The sequence below is a fragment of the Propithecus coquereli genome, unplaced genomic scaffold, assembly GCF_000956105.1.
Source record: "Propithecus coquereli isolate 6110/MARCELLA unplaced genomic scaffold, Pcoq_1.0 Scaffold11, whole genome shotgun sequence".
In the NCBI taxonomy this organism is placed as follows: domain Eukaryota; kingdom Metazoa; phylum Chordata; class Mammalia; order Primates; family Indriidae; genus Propithecus; species Propithecus coquereli.
In genome coordinates this window covers 4,711,645-4,733,443 of record NW_012134969.1, presented here as the reverse complement: position 1 = coordinate 4,733,443, position 21,799 = coordinate 4,711,645, and the positions used below count along the sequence as shown (strand labels likewise).

At 39.6% G+C, this 21,799-nt stretch overlaps 1 protein-coding gene across 3 annotated transcripts in view; it reads left to right on the top strand.

The window, feature by feature from the left end:
• The window catches only part of EPSTI1 (epithelial stromal interaction 1 (breast)), a 123,676-nt gene that overhangs the window by 20,342 nt on the left and 81,535 nt on the right, over nt 1-21,799 (top strand). For all 3 annotated transcript variants that reach the window (XM_012648812.1, XM_012648804.1, XM_012648819.1), the window contains exons 3-6: nt 610-693; nt 3,911-3,984; nt 4,744-4,827; nt 14,299-14,372. In XM_012648812.1, the coding sequence (XP_012504266.1) occupies nt 610-693; nt 3,911-3,984; nt 4,744-4,827; nt 14,299-14,372 (316 nt within the window). The remainder of the gene's footprint in view (nt 1-609; nt 694-3,910; nt 3,985-4,743; nt 4,828-14,298; nt 14,373-21,799) is intronic.

Here is a 21,799-nt window from a genome sequence, read left to right as displayed (position 1 = left end):
CCAGGAACCAGGGCAAGCGTGCCTACGGGTGGCACAGAGCCCTCACTCTCCACATTACAGTAAGCTTGGGGAACATTTAAAAAAACGTGAATGAATAGGTGGATGCCTTTTTCAGCCTCCACCCATCCGTACCCAGATGCTCAAAATAAACAGCAATTTAAAAAAATGAATTAAATAAAATAACGTGAATATAGGCATCAGAATTCTCTGGGGATATATTTTTACCTGACTGTGGATAATTCTTATTGATATATGAATATTCTAGTTTTGCACAAATTTTCTACAGGAAGCCTTTAAAATTAACGCGGTATAGGGTTTTAAGAATGCTAGAATGGGAGGAAAAACTACACGTCTTTGTTTTAATGCAAGTTCAGGTTGTTTTAAAATTTGAACCCTCTGTGCTGACTCTTGGAGAGAGAGTGCTACAGGGATGGACCCGGGATGACCCTGAGGGGTCAGGGCTTGGATAGTGTCTTCCATTCCTGGACATCTTGTTTGCTTATGCTCACAGGAATTTAAATGCCTTCTGATGGTTGTTATGCTTTGCAGGGACCAGTTACCTTTTCGAATGCTAATAACTGATGACTTGATATTTCTCACCTGGCTTAGTTGCTGCGCAGGAGCTGGCTAACCTGGAGAAGTTGAAGGAACAGCACAGAGCTAAACCAGTGTACCTGGTGCCCAGGCGGCTAGGTAAGCAAGCACACCGCTTGCCTGCTAGCCCTTTGTGCATGTCTGTCTTTGAATGTACATTATAGGTTGTTTGGTTGTTGAGTTGCTTGGGATGAAATGCATTTAATGCAGGTATATTGTTTTTTTCTGATTTCCTGCAAGCAGCAAACAAATGATGCCATGGTTATGTGGAAATAAAGTGATGGTTTAATTGCCAGATAACGTAGAGCCTCTTAGATGATCAACTCTGAAGAGAGCTTGCCTGGGGTGCTTTACACATGCCCGGCCACAGTGCTAGTCAGAATGGGAGCGAAAGCTTAGCACAAGCATATTAATCAGGGCAGTTAAATGTTAATGCGAACAAAAGGAATGGAAAGTCAATTCCAAAAGCAAGACAAGAGTGAGTTGGGGACCCAGTGGTGGTTATAAAGAGAAATGTCACCTGTGTTTTCATTTTGCAGATAGAGACCTCTGGGCCTCGGGAGCGGGTGCTGCCAGTGTGATGAATTATCTGGGCCGCCTTTGCCGGTGTTTGAACCATTCAGAGGGGGATGCCACCTAATGGGAATCATTCACATCTTTTCTTCTCTTTTCTCTTCCAGCAGCAGCTGAGAACTTAAAGGGCTGGACACAGTTTGTATTAACCACATATGAGTTTCCACAGATTTGGTTAATACAAACATGTCTAGAGTCAGGGGCCACTTATTGTTGCGATAGTTTTAGAGAAGTATTCCCCCACCCCCCAGGATATAGGTAAAAATAAGCTACTTCGGAAATGATTTCATGAGGGGAAGTAGTAGTATTATCACCATCATCCCACTGTATTCCCTGAAAAGGGTTAATCTCGTGTCACCTTTATGCTGAATAAGCCAGACTTGAGAGGCAAAGTCAGAAAACAGCCTTAGTCCTTCCTAACTGGCCTCTCAAACCAGCTGTGTGGGTCTAGTCTTTCCTGTGCTGTTTGGGTGAAGAGAGAAATTAAATCTTTTTGGTCTTTCTCAAACAATAGAGTTACCCAGCTAATTCTAGGCCTAAAACAGTCTTGTTTCAGTAATTAGTATTCAGTCCTAGGTACAGGTCAATACTATTACTAATGGAGATTAAAGCTTCTCCCCTACCCCAGCCCAGGCCTGTTTCATGTAGGAAGCTAACAAGTGATACAGGGCATGGCTGGATTTTTCTCTGTTGATCCCTCTGTTCCCAGATTCTGCCCCTTGCAGGGTCAAAGGTGGAAGAGCAGATGAGAGGTCAGGGGTCTATGGAGCAATGATCCTGGTTTCTTTGAGCCTAGGTGTATGCTGACTGCTCATTCTCCCTCCCGGGGTTCTTTGAGTTCTTCTGCGGCCCTCCCTTCCTGTCACCCATCTCTCACCTGGATTTCCCTGATGGAGATAATATCCTTTCCAGCTGGCAGTGCTTGCCTTCACTGTTGGCTCTTGGTCAACTCTTTGTAGGGCTCCACTGTTCTCAAGGTGGCCCTCATGGGTGAGTCCCTTCAAGATGGCTTTAGATTGGCATTCTTTTTCATGAGATCCACATTGGAAGTACAGGAAATACTTGTGCATCATTTCTTCTCACAAACTCTGTGAATACAGGCCGTTTGCAATGCAGCTCCCTCTTCTTGAGGACTCATTTGAGTAGTCAGCTGATAATAGCCTTGTGCCTTTAGGCTTTAACTTTTCTAGTCGGGGTTCCACTAGGACCCTCATTCTCTTAGGGATGCAGGTTGAAGTCTTCAAGCAATTTTCATTAAACCTTTCTTGAACATCTTGAAGATTCCATCTTCTTCAATCACAAAAACAGAGGAGATGGAATTCAAAGAGACATCCTTCCTCAGATTTCTGCCTTCCTTTGACCTATCCAATGTCTTTTATAGGCTGAAAGTAGTTGCTATTTAAGGTTCCCCAAACTAGTTTTCAGTAACTTCTTGCAGCTCCTGCTTTGGGAGCTGCAGACACCTCCCATTGGAATTCAGAGCAGTTGGTTTCTACCGTCTTGGGCCTTAGCAAAAAATGAGCAGGATTCTCATTTCAACTTTCTGTTACATGAAGTATCTAGGAATGGTCAAGTATGTGTGTGTGGGAGGACTGGGGGGTAGAAAAGAAAATTCTAGAATGTGTTAAACTTTGAGATGAGTTTTGAGCAAAACCTGCAAATGCTTAGACATCTGGCTGTCTCTATTTCTTCTAATTCTTAACTCCTATTTTTCTACCCCTTAAAATATTGGAATGATTGTAAAAGATTCTAAAAGTGGCTGTAACATTAGATAAAAGCTTAAGTATTCCTAAGTGTTTCAAAAGAAACACTCCCCCATCCCCCACAATAGCAACTAAAGAACCAAAACGAAACCTTTTATACCTTTAGGAGCTCAGAAGAGAAGTCCCTTTGGTGTCTTTCTCAGTTCAATTATAAAAACTACAGTGAACACAAATTGTTTTAATGCATCTTCTGTGAGAGTGAATCTTTCAGAGAACTGACACTTTTAGTGACCAAAGCGCCAGAGAATTATTTCAGAGGACCCTTTATAATGCACACACCAAGCTTGCATAAACACTGAGCAATCCCTAAACGGCAATTCTTAGATGACTGTCAGGCTGCAGGGATTTCTGGCCCCAAATTATTTTAGGTTTGAGAGATAACAGGCAAATAATCTGACATTCATAGTTTCTCTTGAATACCTTCAGAAAAATAGTTTGGATTGATAATCAGTTACTAACTAGAATATTCTCATTGTATTTTTAGAAACTGGGTTATAAAGACTACATACTTGTCTAGTGGCAAGACCCCTATGTTGCTGCTTGAACATAGGGCAATAGAGTTAGAAGAAAACCAACTGAAGCATCACTGGTCATCATCCTTATTAGGGTAAGGCATGGTCATACTCAAGCTGGAAGAATGTTCTAGAATTTCCAAGACAGGCACTATTTCGTACTGCTTTGCATGGCCCTTCAGGTATGATTTCAATCTAAGTGAAAACTTTAATACCTACGTGGTTGAAAAAGCTTAGGAGACTTGTCCTTTTAGGAACACAGCCTCATCTTTCTGTCCAGCCGTTTTTCTTTTAAGTGAGTCCCATTTGTTAAGGTCTTATTAAAAAACTGCTTATGTTCTTATTTCCAGGGGTATTAAAATGTTAAAGAAACTCACGTTGTAGACTTATCATGTATTAATTAGTCCTCGATAGCTGACATTTCAGCTTAGTATTCGTGTTTCACCTTCGTGGCTTTTTTTTCCTTAGGTGGAAGCCAATCAGAGGCTGAAGTCAGGCAGAAACAACAACTCCAACTGATGCAATCTAAATACCAGCAAAAGGTCAGAATCCATCTCCGTTAGTTTAATTTTGGCAAGGAATTTGAGTACCGGCTCTTTCAGGTAACCATGAAATAACACAGTAACTTTACTAAAAGCATAAAACGTTGAAACCAATTGCAGAAAGCACCTCTCAAAATCAAAGATATTGGAAAGCGAGATGTTTAGAGATAAAAACCTAGACTTCTTATTCAAGTCATCTATCAGTCAGCATGGTCCTCAACTAAGGGAATTTTTTTTTTTCTAGTTTAAGTTAATTGTGTTTTAACTGTAGTTTAAATCTACTATGTTTGGAATGTTGTGGTTCCAAGAAGTGGATTTGTTTTCCCCAGGCCAGTTGTGGAAGTAGTACAAAAAAGGTTGAAGATACCCAATGATTTTTTACAATGAACACTATGAGTTTTATAATCAGGAAAATTATCTTCCCCTTTCCTTCCCTAACACACAGAGAGAGAGAGAGAGACAGAGAGAGAGAGAGAGAGAGAGAGAGAGAGAGAGAAAGAAGGGGGCAGAGAGATAGATACACAGTAGTTGAGAAAGAGACAGACCAAGTAAGAAACACAAAGAGAAATTTCACGGGCAGGAGGCGTTGTCTGTCCATTCTCTGTGATCTAAGTAGCTTGAAGTAACAACCTATAATCATGGTGAGGTATAGCACAGACAATACTGTAATTTGCCTTTCATCATAATTTTGTGTTCTAGAGGTTCAGGCTGAAAAATGGTAACTGTTTTTTTGTCCTCTGTAATCTCAATACAATTTAGATAAAAAGAGAAGAATCTATAAGAATCAAGAAGGAAGCTGAAGAAGCCAAACTCCAAAAAATGAAGGCAATTCAGAGAGAGAAGGTGAGCAGGTGGCTCTGTGCCGGGTTTTCTTCTAGACACTGATCACACACCAACTCATTTGATCCTCACAGTGACCCTATGCAGTATGTATTATCCTTATTACCCAGTTTTGCAAAGGAGGGCCGATAACTTGCCCAAGGGCCCATGATCAGTAAGTAGAAGAACTAAGATTCACGTCCAGACAGACTAGCCCCAGAGCTATGCTTCTTATTCATAACGCTGCCTCACCTCTCAGGCAAGCGATCAAAGTGGTGAATTTTCAGTCCAGGAGGCAAAGCAACTAGGAACGACAGCCATCAGTGGTATACTGCCATACTTATATCCAGACACTGAATTTTCCAGATTGAGTGTGATGTAGGTAAACATGCCTCTCTTACGTGGTATGATATGGCCTATTCTAAACCTCAGAGTGATGTTCAGTCTTGACACTCTTTCTGGGGCTTGGGGGGAAAAATCTCTTAAAAATGCTCATCTGCTAGAGGAGAAGAAAGAATGTAGTATTGTTCCATTCCTACCCCCTTCCTTCTACTCCTAATCTCCGCAAACTCCTAAGCTATAATAGATTTTAAGTGTTGGAGGTTTAGGGGCCAGGGGTTGACTTGTGAAACCCCCATGTTTGATACCTGCTGCAGGTATAAGTCAAGGAAACACACTTCCTTTCCCTACTGTTTGCTTTTCTTTCTTTCCCTTCCTCCTTCCCTTCCTTTCCTTTTTATTTTAAAGATTAAGTGTTGGTCAAAAATTTGAGCCTTTTCCCAAACAATCAATGTTTTAATCAGTTCGAGTTAATGAAGCCAAAATCTGATGGCTTATGGAGCACGTGAGAGAATTAGTCTTTCCCTCCCATGAGGAGGAGATCTTTTCCTGGCTGGAAGCAAACTAGTCTTTCTTGGAAAATGTCTGTTGTGCTGTGTGACCTTGGGTAGCCCTCCAACCTTCTCTGAACTATTTCTGTAAAATGAGTCTGTAAGCACCACCTCTTGTCCCAAGTTCAAGAGCATCCTGTTGCTGTAGAGATACAGGCTCTGGGGGTGGAGATAAGACTGGACTTGCAAATGAGGAACTGTAATAGAATGCTGGAGGTATTAAAAAATGAGTATAGGAACTTTGTTTACAAAATTTGATTCGGCAGTCCATTTCTAAGTGATCAGTGATTACACCTTCATTGAGAAGATTTTTATTATAATAAAATTTACCTGTCTTTCTCTTTGCACTTCTCTATTCCCCACCCTTTTCTTCATCTCTTTTTCTCCTCTCCCATTTTCTTCTTCAAAGGAAGGTTCACACTTAGGTCTTGTGATAGCCGCGGAGGTGCTCCCTTACGAACACAGTCTGTCTGCATTTCAGGCAGAACAAAGAACACCATCAAGTCATCACCAGGAACTGAATTAAGAGGCTTGCAGACCTTGAAGAATTATTGTGTTACAATCTCTTATCCTAAACTCATTTATTAGTTGTCATTTAATACCTATAATTGGCTGGCTTGTGGGTCATTGTTAGCTTATTTCTTCGTGGGTCAATAATGTATACTATTCATAAACGTTAATGGCTAGAACTGTTTTCTTTAACATTGAATAAAAGCAGTATTTTCCCCTTTCCTAGCATGATAACTGTAGCACTTACTGGCATAAATTTGCTGGAAAGTGAGAGGTGGGGAGAGTGAGTTGATCTGTAGCCCCTTCCCATTGAAAATGTGGCCCTTGAACAAGCAGCATTGGCCTCATCTGGGAGTTTGTTAGACGTGCAGAATCTTGAGCCCCACCTCAGACCCACCGAATCACAATCTGCATTTTAACAAGCTCCCCAGGTGATTGCTGTACACATAAAATTTAAGGAGCATTAATTTAAATGACCTTACAAAAGAAGCAGGACCCATCCTGGTCCTTCCACAGACTTGATTTCTCTGGCTGATTGGCCTGCGCTGGCACCATGACCCTAGCCCTTCCTGTTGTATATAATTCTGTGGCCGTTCATATTAAATGTGAGCCTATTTAGTAGCTTATGTCAGATGAAAGAAAAAATGGACATTAGCCGTCTAGAAGTGACATATTTCACATTGCCAGTGTGAACATGGCGAAGGGAAATGATAATGACTGTGCTTATGGAGCACTTATTTTTTAAAGTGCACGGCAAACACACACACAGACATCAGCCTGCAAAACATGGCCCTTCTCCCCAGGCAAATTGCTGCTTCCCAGAAACACTGAGCCACGTAGAATCCAGCAGCCTGTTGCCACCCAAGAGCCTCTAGCTTTATCTCTGGTCTTGATCCAGCCCCCTTCCCCACTGCACTTCCATTTTTCCTCTCCCAGAAGAAGTCACCAGGGGACACTGAGTCTCTTTGTGATTGGTCATCATCTGTGTGTGTAACATTTAGTGAAGGCTGAGTAGACTGGATTCCTCACCAGCATTTTTGTGTGTTCTTTGATCCTTAATAAACAAGAAGGTGTGAGAGTCAGTCAGCTCTTTAGCATGTCAGTTGGGTCCAGAAAGAATTTTTCCTATGAGTGAAGCAGGAAATTTGGAGAGGGCACTGGGATGCTTTAGTCAAACTTGCATCCCCTAGACTAGAGTATGTTGATGGGGTATATATGCTTCCAGTGGTATACTCCTCCTTTGTACTGGCTCGTGATAAGGGATTGTTAAATTTTCAGGATTTTTTGAGCTATTTGACTTCATGTTGGCAGCTTGAAACCGACTGTGGTGGAAATATTTACACCACGGAGATTGGTAAATGTAGAAATCAACCTTCCCTCCTCCTCCCTGCCAGAGTTGGCTGTTAAAGGTTTACCAGCACAGCACTGCTTAGCACTAAATGAAAAAATTGTTCTCTTACCCGCCCCTACCACCTACATTCCAAAGCCAAGCCTCAGAAGGCTAAGGAGAGCAAAGATTTTGGGAAATATCTGATATATTGTATGTTTGATATGTATTGATTTAAAAATAGATTATAATGCATGTGGTAGACAGAATAATGCCTCTCCCTACCCAACTCCCCCAAGATGTCCACATTCTAATCCCTAGGATTATGTTATTTTACATGGAAAAGGAGATTAAGGGGGATTAAGTTTACAGATGGAATTAAGGTTGCTAATCAGCTGACCTGAAAATAGGGAGAGTAAACTGCAATGTCCAGGCGGGCCCAATATAAGCACACAGGTCTTTAAAATTGGAAGAGGGAGGCAAAAGAGAGAGAAAGAAGAGATGACAGCAGGAGAAATATTCAGCGTACTGGGCTGGCTTTGAAGATGGAGAAAGGGTCTATTAGCCAAGAAATGTGGGAGGCCTCTGGAAGCTGGAAAAGGCAAGGAAGTGGATTTTCCCCTGGAGACTCCGCAGGGAATGCAGCCCTGCTGACACCTTGCAAGTGGGTCCAGTGAGACCCATCCTGGACTTCTGACCTCCAGGGCTGTAAGAGAATGAATTTGTGTTTTAAGATGCTGAGTTTGTGGTAATTTGTTACAGCAGCTATAAGAAACTAATACTACTCATGGTTTTATAACAACGTATTAATTTCTCTTCCTAGAAATCTGTAAAGCACAGATAATATCTCTAAGATATTAGAGCATTAGAATAAAAGAAAGTCTTTAAAAAAAAGGCAGTGTTTTAGAGGCAAGTGCTTTCTTTGTCACTGGTTCGTGAAGCATGAGGAGACAGGTTTTCCTAACACCTCAGAGAAAGCCTTTTGTTTAAATTTAGTGCTGTGGGAGTAAACCTCCACCACACTTTTCCCTCATAATCACATTGATGAACTAAGTCATAATTTGACTTTTCTAGACTTTTCATAATGCCCACAAAATGGGCTAAAAAATGAAAATCTTCTTTTTGTTAAAGACCCTCCCTACCTCCTGGATTCATTTTATTCTGCCTTTGATCTACATATGTTTGAAGTAACATTATACAGCGCTATATAATTCCCAAATACTTCCATTTAATTCTCCCAACCTCTTGGGGTATCATAACCTCAGAGAATGAAGGAAACCAGCTAGAGATCTGAGTGGCATCCAACACCTTTTTTTGCTTTTTCCACTAAACTATGGTTGCCAAAGTCATTTGGAGCACTGGAAGTCACAGTATTTTATGCAGACATTGAGAAGTGTCATTAGTTTTAATGCTATAATGTGAAATAGGAACTAACCAGTAGAAAATAAGTTATGCATATTGCAGGATTTGTATGTATACATATGCTTAAGGAATCACACTTTATTGCTTTCTTATTTCTAGGAAGCAAGTAGTAGCAAGGGCTAATGGTTTAAAAATAACTTTAGGGATAAAACTCAACATTGAGGAAATTACTTCAATATTGTTTGTATAAACTGGGAAACATTTCAATTTCTGAAAACTTTCAAGGGACAGCAGAGTTTCCAAGAAACGTGGTTCCTATATCATGCATTTCTTTGTGGATGAATGGTGGGGGCCTTAAGCCTTTGGTTGTTGAAATGCAATAGGATTTCACTAATCAGTCCCATAATGTTGGAATGTTGATATCTCTGAAATGCAGATGTGGTGCTAAGAGTGGAGGCTGTCTTCTGTGTTTCACTTTCCTTATTTGTAAAATGGGTATAATAATAATATAATAATGGGACTGGTAGGACCTTAGTACAATACCTAGCACTTAGTAAGCACTCAGTAAAGGTGTCCTAACCTGATTTTAAATGTAAAGAAGTGCTTTGACATTATCTCATTGAGCTCTACTGTATTAACCTCTTGTAAGGAAGGCATAGAGAATAGTATTATTATTATACACGGTTGGATGGGTTCAATTATTTCATTGTTCCCAAACCCACATGAATGAGATTATGAGACTGCTGGAGAAAAAACACACTTTTTTTTTTTTTTTTGCCACCCCATGTTTCTGGGCTTTCATCTCAGCTGGGTCTCCTACAGTGCCCGATGGCCAGCATTTTTCCTTTGCATTCTAGGCCCAGCCCCAATTACCAAGATCTTTGCTCACTTTACATTCTTCTTCTTATTTATTTATTTATTTATTTTTTGAGACAGAGTCTCGCTTTGTCGCCTGGGCTAAAGTGAGTGCCGTGGCGTCATCCTAGCTCACAGCAACCTCAAACTCCTGGGCTCAAGCAATCCTAGTGCCTCAGCCTTCCGAGTAGCTGGGACTACAGGCATGTGCCACCATGTCCGGCTAATTTTTTCTATATATATATTTTTAGTTGTCCAGATCATTTCTTTCTATTTTTTAGTAGAGATGGGGTTTTGCTCTTGCTCAGGCTGGTCTCGAACTCCTGACCTTGAGCGATCCACCCGCCTCGGCCTCCCAGAGTGCTAGGATTACAGGCGTGAGCCACCGCACCCGGCCTACATTCTTCTTATCTTTCACATTCTTCTTATCTTTCGTGTTTCAGCACGAAACTTCATAGGAAATAAAGGCCATCAGACCTCAATTATCTCCATTTTTCTATTTCTTTAGTGTCCTGTTGTTGATGCTCCCATTCCATCGCAGGAGGAATTAGAAGGTGCCTCCCCTTGTTGCTAAGACGGATTCTTCCACCTGTGTCCACCATCTCATCTTCCCTCCCCTTTCCTCAGGGACCTTGGCTTCTCCATCGGTTAAGCTCCTTTTCCTCCTGTTACTTTCTTGTCTTTGTGTTTTTGTTTTTCTCTCTCAGGATATAATTATACTCAAGTCTCTCATCTTAAAAGCAAATTTTCTCTGTTGTGTTTTGCTTTCAACTCCTCTATCCCCGAGCATCACAGTTCATCTTCTTGAAAGACTTCTCTACCATATTTGTTCCCAAATGTCAGACTGTGCCCTGACTCTTTAACAATCACCTGAACCAAAGACTCTCGATTTTTAAAAAAGGTTCCCCAGGTAATGCTGAGCTCAGTTAGCTTAGGAACTTACCTTCTCTGATTCCTCTCCTTAACTCGTTCGTTGGTGGGCTGAGTGTGGCTTTTATCTCTAGTACTTCCATGGTTCTGATCTAGCTAAGATCACCAGTGGTGTTCTTAACTGAAATATCCAGTGGAGACTTCAATTCCTAGCTTATTTAAGCTCTTTGTAATATCAAGTCCTCTGTCCTTTAAATTCTACTGCTCTGGGTCCTTTTCTTCCACTTGTTTTTCCACTATTGGTGCTCACCAGGTCCCATCCATCGGTCTCTGTGCCTATGCCCCCATCTTTAGGTGAAAACTCCCACATTTAAAGATTTAATTATTGCTTGTACTGATGATTTCTGAAATCCCCATCTTCAGGCCAGACCATATTTCTAAATCACAGAACCATATATTTTATTGAATGCTTGATATTTCTCCCTAGACTTTCCACAAGTAGACGTCAAATCCAATAAATTCAAAATTGAACTCATATGTTCATACTGGGGCACTTAAATGATAGTCATCTTACACCCTTCCTCCTTTTCTTACTCATCCTATATCCGTGTAGTTATACCACCTATCATTTCTGTCCCCTACATTTTTTTAGAGGCTATTTTTCTCCATCCCTGCTGCCTTAATTTGGGACTTTCATAATTTATGGCCTGGATTACTGTGAGAACCACCTCACGGGTTCGCGAATCTGGGGCCCTTGCAGCTGCTTATCCTGTGTGTTGCCGTCAGAGGAGCTGCTTACTGTCCTGCTTACAATCACATCATGGCTTATCATTGTCCTTCATAGAGTCCAAACTTCTCTACTTGGCATACAAATTCTTTATAATTGTACCTTCTTACTTTCTCAGCCTTATCTTCTACCCATCTCTCTCCAAACACCGTTCACTTTTCCTATGAGCTTCTTGAGGTTCTCTATGCCTTTGTATATTGAAAAGATTGTAAATTCTGGGACTTCCCTTTTCCTATCCAGGGTCACTACTAGCCCATCATTGCCTTTTTGAAAATTAGAAACCAATTCTCCATCCAGGCAGTCAATTCTGTGGGTGTTCATACAGGTGACAGGTGGTACTTTCGTGAGAAATAGAAAAAGACACCTCCTCTGTGCTAACGTAGCCACATGCTGAGGTGCACAGCTTGATATTTCAGCCTTTCCGACCCCCTCTGCTGAGAACCCCTGGGCAATGAGCAGCCCATGTAATGGAGTGTGGAATAGCCCTGCCCCTCACCTCCTCCTCCTCCTCCTGAAAAACTCTTGCTTGTTTAAGATTGGTCTTTATCTAGAATTTCTCTTTCTCATTTGATCCACGGATTTTACCTTTGATTTGGTCATCAGCCCCCTGGGGAATATGTAGAAAGCTATGAGTCTGCTCTGCATAGAAAGGAACATACACCTAACCAGCAGCTTATCCATGCACCCTAGGTTAGAACCCACATCCCCCATGTTTTGAGTCGCTTTTTGGCTCTTGTGCCCAGGATGGAGTCTGATTCTTTATAGGTACTGAATAAATGTTTATGGAACTTTTGAGAACGTTTCCTGACAGTCCATTTCTGTGCTTTGTCCGTGTTCATATTACATTATTTGCAAACTGCTGTCCCCTGACATATTTAACATACTGACATCATTACTTCCTTGTCTATGTCCCCGGCTAGACCCTGAAATTTTTCAGATAGGCACTGCTCTGCTCATAGCAGTAGTCCCAGCATCTAACATAGTACCAAGAATAAAATAGGTATTTGATAAGTATTTGTTGAATAAGTGAGATTCAGCAATATTAAATGATTTGTTTAAGGTCATTCAATCAGTAACGATGGACTTGGAGCTAATTTCATAGTTTCTTCTTCTGTATCTCATGTTCAAAGATATTTTACATTCTGTATATATACTTACGTGTAAGTATGTGTGGGTGATGCCTGAACTCACTGTTAAATAGAAATAAACTGTCTGACTAAATCTAAGTATTTGGATTACCATACTAAAACGGGTACCTATGTTGTTAGGTTTGGAATACAAATTTCTCAACTACTCCAGTATTTTGCAGAATACTTCTCCATCACTTCTGCTGAGGCATAAACAGACTTTTGTTTAATAAAATTTAGCTACAATGTGACTGAGTTGGAATCTATTAGTGGAAAGAAGAAAACCAGTGTTCTCAATTTCTGACCTTTAATCAAGACCTCCTCCTTGCTTGTTATCTTTTGACCTCCGCCTCTCAACACCCCACCCCTGGGATGCAGGGAACTCATCACAACTGAGCACTTTTGGTCTCATGAGTCAGGATTTTTTTCCTAGATTAGCATCATGTTCATTTGGTTTCGCAGTTTTCATTAGTTTGCTTCCTAGAATTTTGTGTTTCATTAATAATCCAGTGGCTTGCATTATCATTGATTCTCTTTGATGCTAGTAAATTGCCTTTAGTTTTCTCTGAAAGTGAAATCACCATCCATTTTGCCTTTCAAAATGGGACTCGCAATTAGTTCTGGGTGAATGAAGACTTTCATGGGAATGAACAATATGAAGAGTTTTTTTTCTCCCCTCTTTGAAAGATGGAGCCAAACTTATGGTTTGGGTTTGAAAGTGATGATTTCTATTATTCCCTTTTCACAGGTCGTCCTCTGGGTAAATCCAATTTTTTATTAAAGCAAACCCAGCTGCTTGCAGTCTCTCTTGGATTCATTTAAAACTTCACATTTCTCCTGTGTTGTAGAACTTGTTTTTAACTCCCCATTAAATTTGTTGTCTAGAAATTTTACTTGTTTTTCAGAGGCAAGTTAAAAAATGACAGCGTGTCATGGGGAGCAAGAAGCAAGTGTTCCTGGGTTATTTAAATTGGCTTAAAATATGCCAGAGCCATGGGTGACAGTAATATCAAATATGAAGCTCTTTATCTCTAGGCTCTCCAAACAGCTAATTAAAAAAAAAAAAGACCTCTTTTCTATTCAAGTGGATGGCTTTTTGTGACATGTGCGGTTCAGTCCCTCAACAGCTTTAAGTATCTGATTCTAAATCAGAAGGGAGTTGGGTTGGCTTATTGTAATTCTTTTCCTGAAAGCTTTAGTGGAATGTGGGTATACACATATATAAATTTTGCATGAACTATTTAACCATTTATTATAATTTTAATTTAACATACTTGGTATGGAAATTTCATGTTTTCAGTAAAACATTTTGAAAGTACTGCTTAAAAAATAAATGTTGCTATCATTTGAACTAGAGAATAAAAATACGAAATGCCGAATCTGTGATTATATCAATCACATTGGGAGAGGGGAGCTACAGAAAGAACTGTGGGCTCCTGGCTTTCTGGGCGTCGCCCTTGGGGACTGAGAGGGAATACCATCTTAGAACCTCTGGCAAGGTATCATATTAGACTACTGAACCTCAGGATTTTGGACTTTGGGTAATTTGAACGTCATGATTCACATAAAGCTTCCCTAATACAATAGGTGACATTTTTACTTATATTTAAATAATAATTGAGACAGGGTCTTGCTATATTGCCCAGGCTGGTCTTCAACTCCTGGCCTCAAGCGATCCTTTCACCTCAGCCTCCCAAAGTTCTGGGATTACAGGTATGAGCCACTGCAGCCAGCCAACAGGTGACATTTTGATATTTGCAATTTCAGAGCAATAAACTGGAGGAGAAAAGAAGAAATGAAGAAAACCTCAGAAGAGAAACATTTAGAGAGCATCAGCAACAGTAAGTTTATATTTTCAGAACTTTGTCTCTTTATAGGCATATTGTTCATATAGCTTTTAAATTCGGGTGACGGTAACTTTTCAAAACATCTGGTATTGGATTATTGGTTGTTATAGTAATTATGTAACTGAACTCTGTTATTATATAAGTGAAAATCTAAGGTTGGAGATATCTATACTCACCAAAGGATTCTTTAGTAGTCAATCGATTAGCAATAATACTGCTAAGTTTGAGGAATTCCCCACTATAAACAACTTGGAGGGCTTGATTCTTTGATGATCAAGGTACTTCTGATTATGTTGACTTCCAAGACGCCAATATGAAGAGGAAGATGCTTGAAATGAAGCACCCAAGCAGAATCTAAACTAATTAGGGATTTATCTAGTGGACGGAGGACTATTATACGCTTGTGTTTTTTTTTTTTTTCTAGACAAGAATTGAGAAATCATTTAGCAGTTATTGGCAAAATTCCTAATTGGTGGTCATACACACACCTAGGTAATTTTTCCAGTGTGATCTGTGAATAACAGCAGCTAATATGTGTGTGACAACTACTATGTGCTTTGTAGTATAGATAATCTACTGTTAGATAGGCTTTAAAGATAAACTCGTGTCCTAGCTCTTGGTAGCTAGATTACCTGCACGCTGAATGAAAGCAGACAAAACCAAAGCAAAATATTTCTGGCCCTACATTAATTCTAAGTGTGGTAGAATTAGAGCAAGCAGATCTATGTTCAAAGCCTTAGCTCTCTAGAACACCTGTTTGAGTATGAGTATTATTTTTAATTTTTAAACTTGGGACGATAATGTCTATCTCACAGAACATTTGTAAGAATTAAAGAAAATATCTTGTGTAAATGAGATGAAGAGTTGAAATGATACTTTTTGCAGAGGTCTTAGTTGAATGGGGTCGTACAACTTTTTTAGAGACTGTATACAGATTTCTGTTCCCATCACAGCTAGTATAGGATGTTCACCGACTGCCTCCTGTTCTCTCTCCCCATGTTGTCTCTCACTTGCAGAATTTAAGATCACTCAGATGTGTGGATAAGCATGTATATCACACCCTGGAGCATATCCCTCCTCTAAGCACAGAATCCTCTGGTTTCTCATACCACTGAAATTACCCTTCCTCTATAATAAGCAGCTCCTTTTTGATTTAAGACTCAGAAACAGAAATGGAAAAGAAGTTTCTCAACCCTCTACATTGCTCTTAAGTAAAGGTACCTGGCCTCTGCTACCCAGGCCAGAAGATGGGCTGGGGTAGGATGGATGTGTTGATGAGTGATGTCATCTTTCATAACTAAAACAAGCATCCTTCTCATTTTAGTCACAGAATCCATAGCCTGTCTCTCTCCACTCTTCTCCCACTCTAAAACAGCCACGGAGGTGAGGAAGCTGGTGGGAAGCTAAACACCCTGGAAAGTTCTAAACCTGGCAAGGTGAAGGATGAGAGATTCTTGGAGTTTTGAAAGATGAGAAGTTGTGCTGCCCAATCTTCCCACCATCGTCTTCCAGCTTCTTGAGTTTATGTTTTACTAAATACAAAAGATCAATCACCCCTTTTCTGTAGAGAAGAAAAAAAAGAACGATTCGTCCTCAGCCACCAGGCGCACTGTCGGTGAAGTTGAATTCAATTACATGCACATTTCACTCTCTTTCTTCTGCTTATCGTGAAAGTCCCAGTTAACCAGGAAAAAGAGAAGTTGGCTAAAGATCAAATTGGCTTTTAAAGCCTATTGAGAAACACATGAAGAGATATATGTGTGAGATTCTGTTTTTTAAAAAAGAGTATTGTATAAATTACTTTTGAAATTAAAAGACCAATAGCTCATGAAATGAATGACCATTATATAGCTAGAAATATGAAAGGGACTTCTTAGAAAAGACAGATCTCTATATAACAAGTGTTTATAACACTTTCTTAGGCTGACTTTATGGTGGAAAAAATGTCTAGGGAAACTGTTAGAATTTTAACAGTACAAAGATTTCACCAGATCAACCAGACTGCCTACCCCCCACCTCCCAAATTAGATTCTCCCGAAGATCTCAAAGGAAGGGACACAAAATAGAAACATACATAAGAAATTCTTTCAAACTAGTCAATACCTTGCTAGTTTCAGGGTACTGTGGTTTTTGGTTCAAATAGCAGATCAGGAACGATGGTTTTGGTTTTTTTTTTCCGTAGAGAAAGGCAGCCATGGACTTGAGCAGACTGTAAATCCAAGTGGCTGGAGAAACAGCTCGTGATAGCAACCTGGGACACCCCCAGGAGAATCTTAACGTGCTCTTTCTTAGCACCTTGTTCCTGACTTCGTTCATTCGCTTCTGATTAGTTTTAGTGTTGTCAATTATTTAGCTAACAGGCAGAAAACTAGGCTTTTATTGACATCCAAAGGGACTCTCCTGAGTGTAATAATGAAGGCAGTTTATCGAATGCCTGTGAGGTTGCTTTCTAATTGTACGCATTAATCTGCCCATGCAAGCTGGCTGAAAATACACAAGCAGATTGCACATGCAGATGGAGCACACAGGATGGTTTTATGAAAAGACCTCTGGAATGTACTTTTGCAGCACTGTCTTTTCCTTAAAAATCGAATGGCTGTGACTATTTGAATGGGCGGCTGATAGCAGAACAGATTAATGGTGCATTAAGTCTGCTACTCTGGCTGGGGACAGACTCCAATTTCACAATTTCAAATTAGTTCTAGGATTCTTGAGCCTGAAAGCAGAGGGTAGAAATGGGCATTTAACCTTGGTGTCATTTTCACCATTATTTTTAGTCTTTGTAATTATTTACTGACTTACAAAAATTCAAATGGGATACTTTTCAGGATGGCCTTTTCTATTACTCATTATTACTGGTAGATGAAATATCTGAAGTGACAGTTAATAAAACTTTTTTGAAAAAAATAGGACAATGTGATTTAGGTTATTTAAAACATTGGGTAAAATACACCTCGGCATTTTAAATTTTAAATGGTAATTTATTTGGGGGAAATATAGTCATCTTTATAATTGTATGTTTTTTGGATGAGGGTTGAGACAGGTTTGAATGGTGAGCCTATTTAACCAGTGAGGGGATCTAGGGTAGGATGGGAGTAAGAACAGATGCATTATGTATGCAGGTGTTAGGAAAAAGTGTTCTTTTTAGGAATTTTCTGGAGATACAAGAATTGGCTATATTTTAAACATTTAAAATTTTAATTCATATCTAATAACCATTTAATATAATAGATTATACATTTATACAGTTTTTAAAGTACAAAGTTCTTGGTTCTTTTACTCAAAGAATTAAAAAGCTGTTATGGAATTTTGAACCTGTGGATTGTCAGGTACAGTGTTAGGCATATTATATACACTTTTTTTTCCACTTAATTTTCAGATTAACCCTATTGGGGCTATATCATCCCCATTTTATAGGCAAAGGCTTGGGCTATTAAAATTTCTGAAAGTCATAGGGACATTAAGTGATGCAGCCAAAGGCTTTGAGATTTTGAGGGTCTCATGTTAGGTTTAAATTAGTCTATTTGTGTTGTTTGACCAGAGGGCTAGGAGGTTTTATAATGACTTGATGGTTAATTAAATATTTATGAAATTATGGTTCATTGTTAGATTTTTTTTTTTCTCTTTCAAAGACGAGGCTTGCTCTGTAGCCCAGGCTGGAGTGCACTGGTACAATTATAGCTCACTGCAACCTTCACCTCCTGGGCCTCAGCAATCCTCCAGGCTTAGTCTCCTAAGTAGCTGGGACTACAGGTGTGCACCACCACATCCAGCTGATTTTTCTTATTTTTTGTAGAGATGGTGTCTTGCTACGTTGCTTAAGCTGGTCTTGAACTTCTGGCATCAAGCAGTCTTCCTGCCTCAGTCTCCCAAAGTACTAGGGTTACAGGAGTGAGCCCCTATACCTATTGTGAGATTGTTATACACCAATAATTATGCAAATATATTTAACACACACAGTTAGTAATAAGAAGGGAGAATAAACCACAGTGAATAGTTTGGGAGACTAATACACAGACTGAACTGACAGGTCTGTTTTTTCTTTGTTTTTTTTTTTTTTTAATCCACCCTCACTGTTATGAGATTTTTCTTCTTCTTTTTTTTAATCTAGTTTTTTCTTGGAACCCCAACCAACAGTGGGTGGGGGGGTGGTTGCTGTTTTTTTCTTAGTAGAGCTTTTGGTGGTCATTGTTTGATGCAAAAGAGGCCTTATAGTTTTATGCGTAGAGTTTTTCTAGGCCTTTTTGGCCATGGTTAGTTTTTTTTTGTGGTTTTTGTGGTCTTCAGCAGGAGTGGCTGTAGTCATTATCTCAACTGTCTTTTGGCTTTACTTTTTAGTCATGTCTCAGGGCTGTCTGGCCACAGCAGGTGTTATCTACCATACACACGTTTATTACTTTGAGGGTCAGTAATTTTACTGTAGGCTGAGTCACTCCGTAAGTGACTCATAAGTGACTCTATTTTAGACATGCATATCTAGGGATTAGGGAAAATAGGTAATTTAGAGGCATGGCGTACTATGAAGGTGCAGAGTATCTGAGTAGGGTGGAGGCAGTGAGCACTACAGACACACGGGGTACCTGTGGAGAGGAAGATTGGAGAGTGTAGGTCAGCTCAGATAAACAACTTGGACAAAGTTGACTTCTGCTTCTTCCTACCAAGATCTAGTTTTGCCTAGAGTAGGCAAATGAAAAGCTTAGAAAATATGTCTGCTTTCTCTCTAATCAGTGTATGTGAATGACATCATCTTCTCAGGCCCACCACTGGGTTACTGCAGACTTACTGTAGGGTAGATGGGCTTTTGTGACCTCTCTTGACTGCTCTCTGTTCTTAAGTACAGTTTCCAATATTGTTTCTAGGGAGAAAAAAGGCTCAGTTCTGAAAACCTCAGTTGGAAAAGCTCTTGGAACGAAGCCCATCTCAAAATAGGGCCTTCCTATTTCTAATCTGCCACGCACCACCTTGAACTCAGCCTGTCGATTGTAATATTGGGAAGTTTCCTTCATTTCTGCCATCAGAACCATGCATCTCTTTTACTTGCATTTGAATAATGTGTGATTCGTTCCTAGGGGGCACATCTTCATCTATTTTAGTTTCCTAGAGCTGAGAATTCAGGCAGGACTGCTGAATATGCACACTTAGGCTCCAAGTTTGCCTTCCAATATGCTCACAAAACTTCTAATGCCCTTCACGGGAGCTTCCAGAAGACACTTAAGGGCCAAATTGATCCCTTATCCATATGGTAGGCTTAAATCCAACCTTGAATTTTACCATTCAGGTAAGGTGAATAGAAAGTCATCCTATTCATAACCTTCTATCTTAGACTAATAAAGTGAACTTTTAGATACAAAAATCCCATATCTGTTTTGTTCAGAATAAGACTGAACAGGTTATGAAAAATCTAATCTGAGGGAATTCCTGCCTACTGAATGTGAAATCATGTTGACGGTTAAGACCATATCAAAATTTCCAGCCACTATCCATTCTTCCTGCAGATATCCTATTGTGTTTTAACACATTTTCATTTCCACTGCAGCCACCCTTATGTTTATTGCATGTCACCTGAGTTATGGCCTGTGTCTTCTATGATTCCTGGTTGTCCCCCATACTACTGCAACGGTTTCGTTATCTTTGCCACCCGTCTCCTATGAGCTTCTTACATGTTTTGTCAGGTTTAGTTTTCTGAAACACAGGTTTGGTGTTGTCACTCCCCCACTCCAAAAGATTTGATTATTTTCTATTCCTGTTGCCTATACGATGAATTCCAAACTCCTTAGCCATACCATGGAGAGCCATGGGATGCTTTAGTAAGATGTTGGAAAGGGCTTATTGCATTTGGGCCTGTGTCAGGTGATAAGGAAGCAGGGGTTAAGGAAGCAGGTCTTTGCTCTGGATTGGATGTTATCAGGAACCAGGATAAGTCATGATTCATTATAGTCACAGAGTGACCTCTTCCGACATTGATATTACATGAAATTGTTTACTTTCAACAGGAGAACACCGAGGCCTAGTTGTAAGTGCCAGGCCAGCTTTTAACTTTTACAGTATGTACTTAATAATTGGTAAAAGATAAAAGTTGACTAGCGCCTTCCTTACAAAATAGTTTCACTTAATTATCTCATCACTAGAACCTAGTACCATCAATGTTCTCTTCTTGGGAGGGCAGGGAGTCTGGGGTTAGACTGCCTGGGTTCAAACTGTAACCTTTCTCCTTACTAGTTGAAGAACATTATTGAACCTCTTGAAGCCTCTGTTTCCTCATGTGTAGCATAGAGTGGGGTAGCAATAGCTGCTGACTTATGAGATTAATTGATACAACCCACATAAGAGATCCAGCAAATGAGGCCCTGAACGTAGTGTGATTATCTCCAACAAGGACAGCAGAGGAAGAATTAAGAGGAAGGGAGCCTCTTGGCCCCAGGAGCCTGAAAACTTCTTTTTGATATATGAGATTCACCATGAAGGCCCTGGGCCCCATAAAGTGTTCCTGGTAAACATACCATACCTGGGGGGAATGTGTGACCCCCTTCCTGGAGACATGCTACCCACATAGCCAACTTTATCATTTCTACATGAGTTCTAAGAGCCTTATTGAAAAAAATTACACAAAAATGAACTTGAGCCAAACAAATAATGAATCCAAGAAAAAGACATAGGATACCAGAACAATCATGAACAAAGAAGACAGTGTGCTTGATCTTTTAATTAGATCACTAGGATCTAATTAAAATGATGGAGGATTTTAGCACTAGAAGAATCACAAGGAAGAGGGATATGAACTACAATATTTTTTTGCTTTGTTCTATGAGTGAATGTTTACAAATTCCAGATATTGATAGAAAAACATGTCTTATGTTTATACATGTTAATTATATGTACAAATAAAATCTACAGCACAAAAACATGAGAAACAATACAATAAATGAAAATTTGATCATTACAATAAAAGGCAGAACAGAAGGTGGAATTTTTTCAATAAAATATAAGAAAGCAAAATATTAAATCCAATAACTCAGCATTCACAAAAAAGGTATATAGGCCAGATTTTCTTATTAAAAGAAAAGCTCTTGGATTGCACGAAAAATACAAATCTAACTATATGCTATTACAAGGGATATCTAAAACAGAAGTTGAAAACAAAGGCATAGAAAATATATCCACAGATGCTAACAAAGGAAGCAATAGTAATATGAGGCAAATTGAATTCAAGGTACAAACTATTCAACAGGATAAAAGAGATTTTATGCAGATCAAAATATGTAATCCAAAAGAAAATGTGAGTTGTAAATCTTTATCAACATAGATTAGAAATATGTAGGACAAAAACTAAACAAAAACTGTTCAAGTCTCTAATATAGACTATGGATTTGCCAAATTTTCCTTGTATTTACCTAATTCTCCATAGAAATTAACAGATCAAG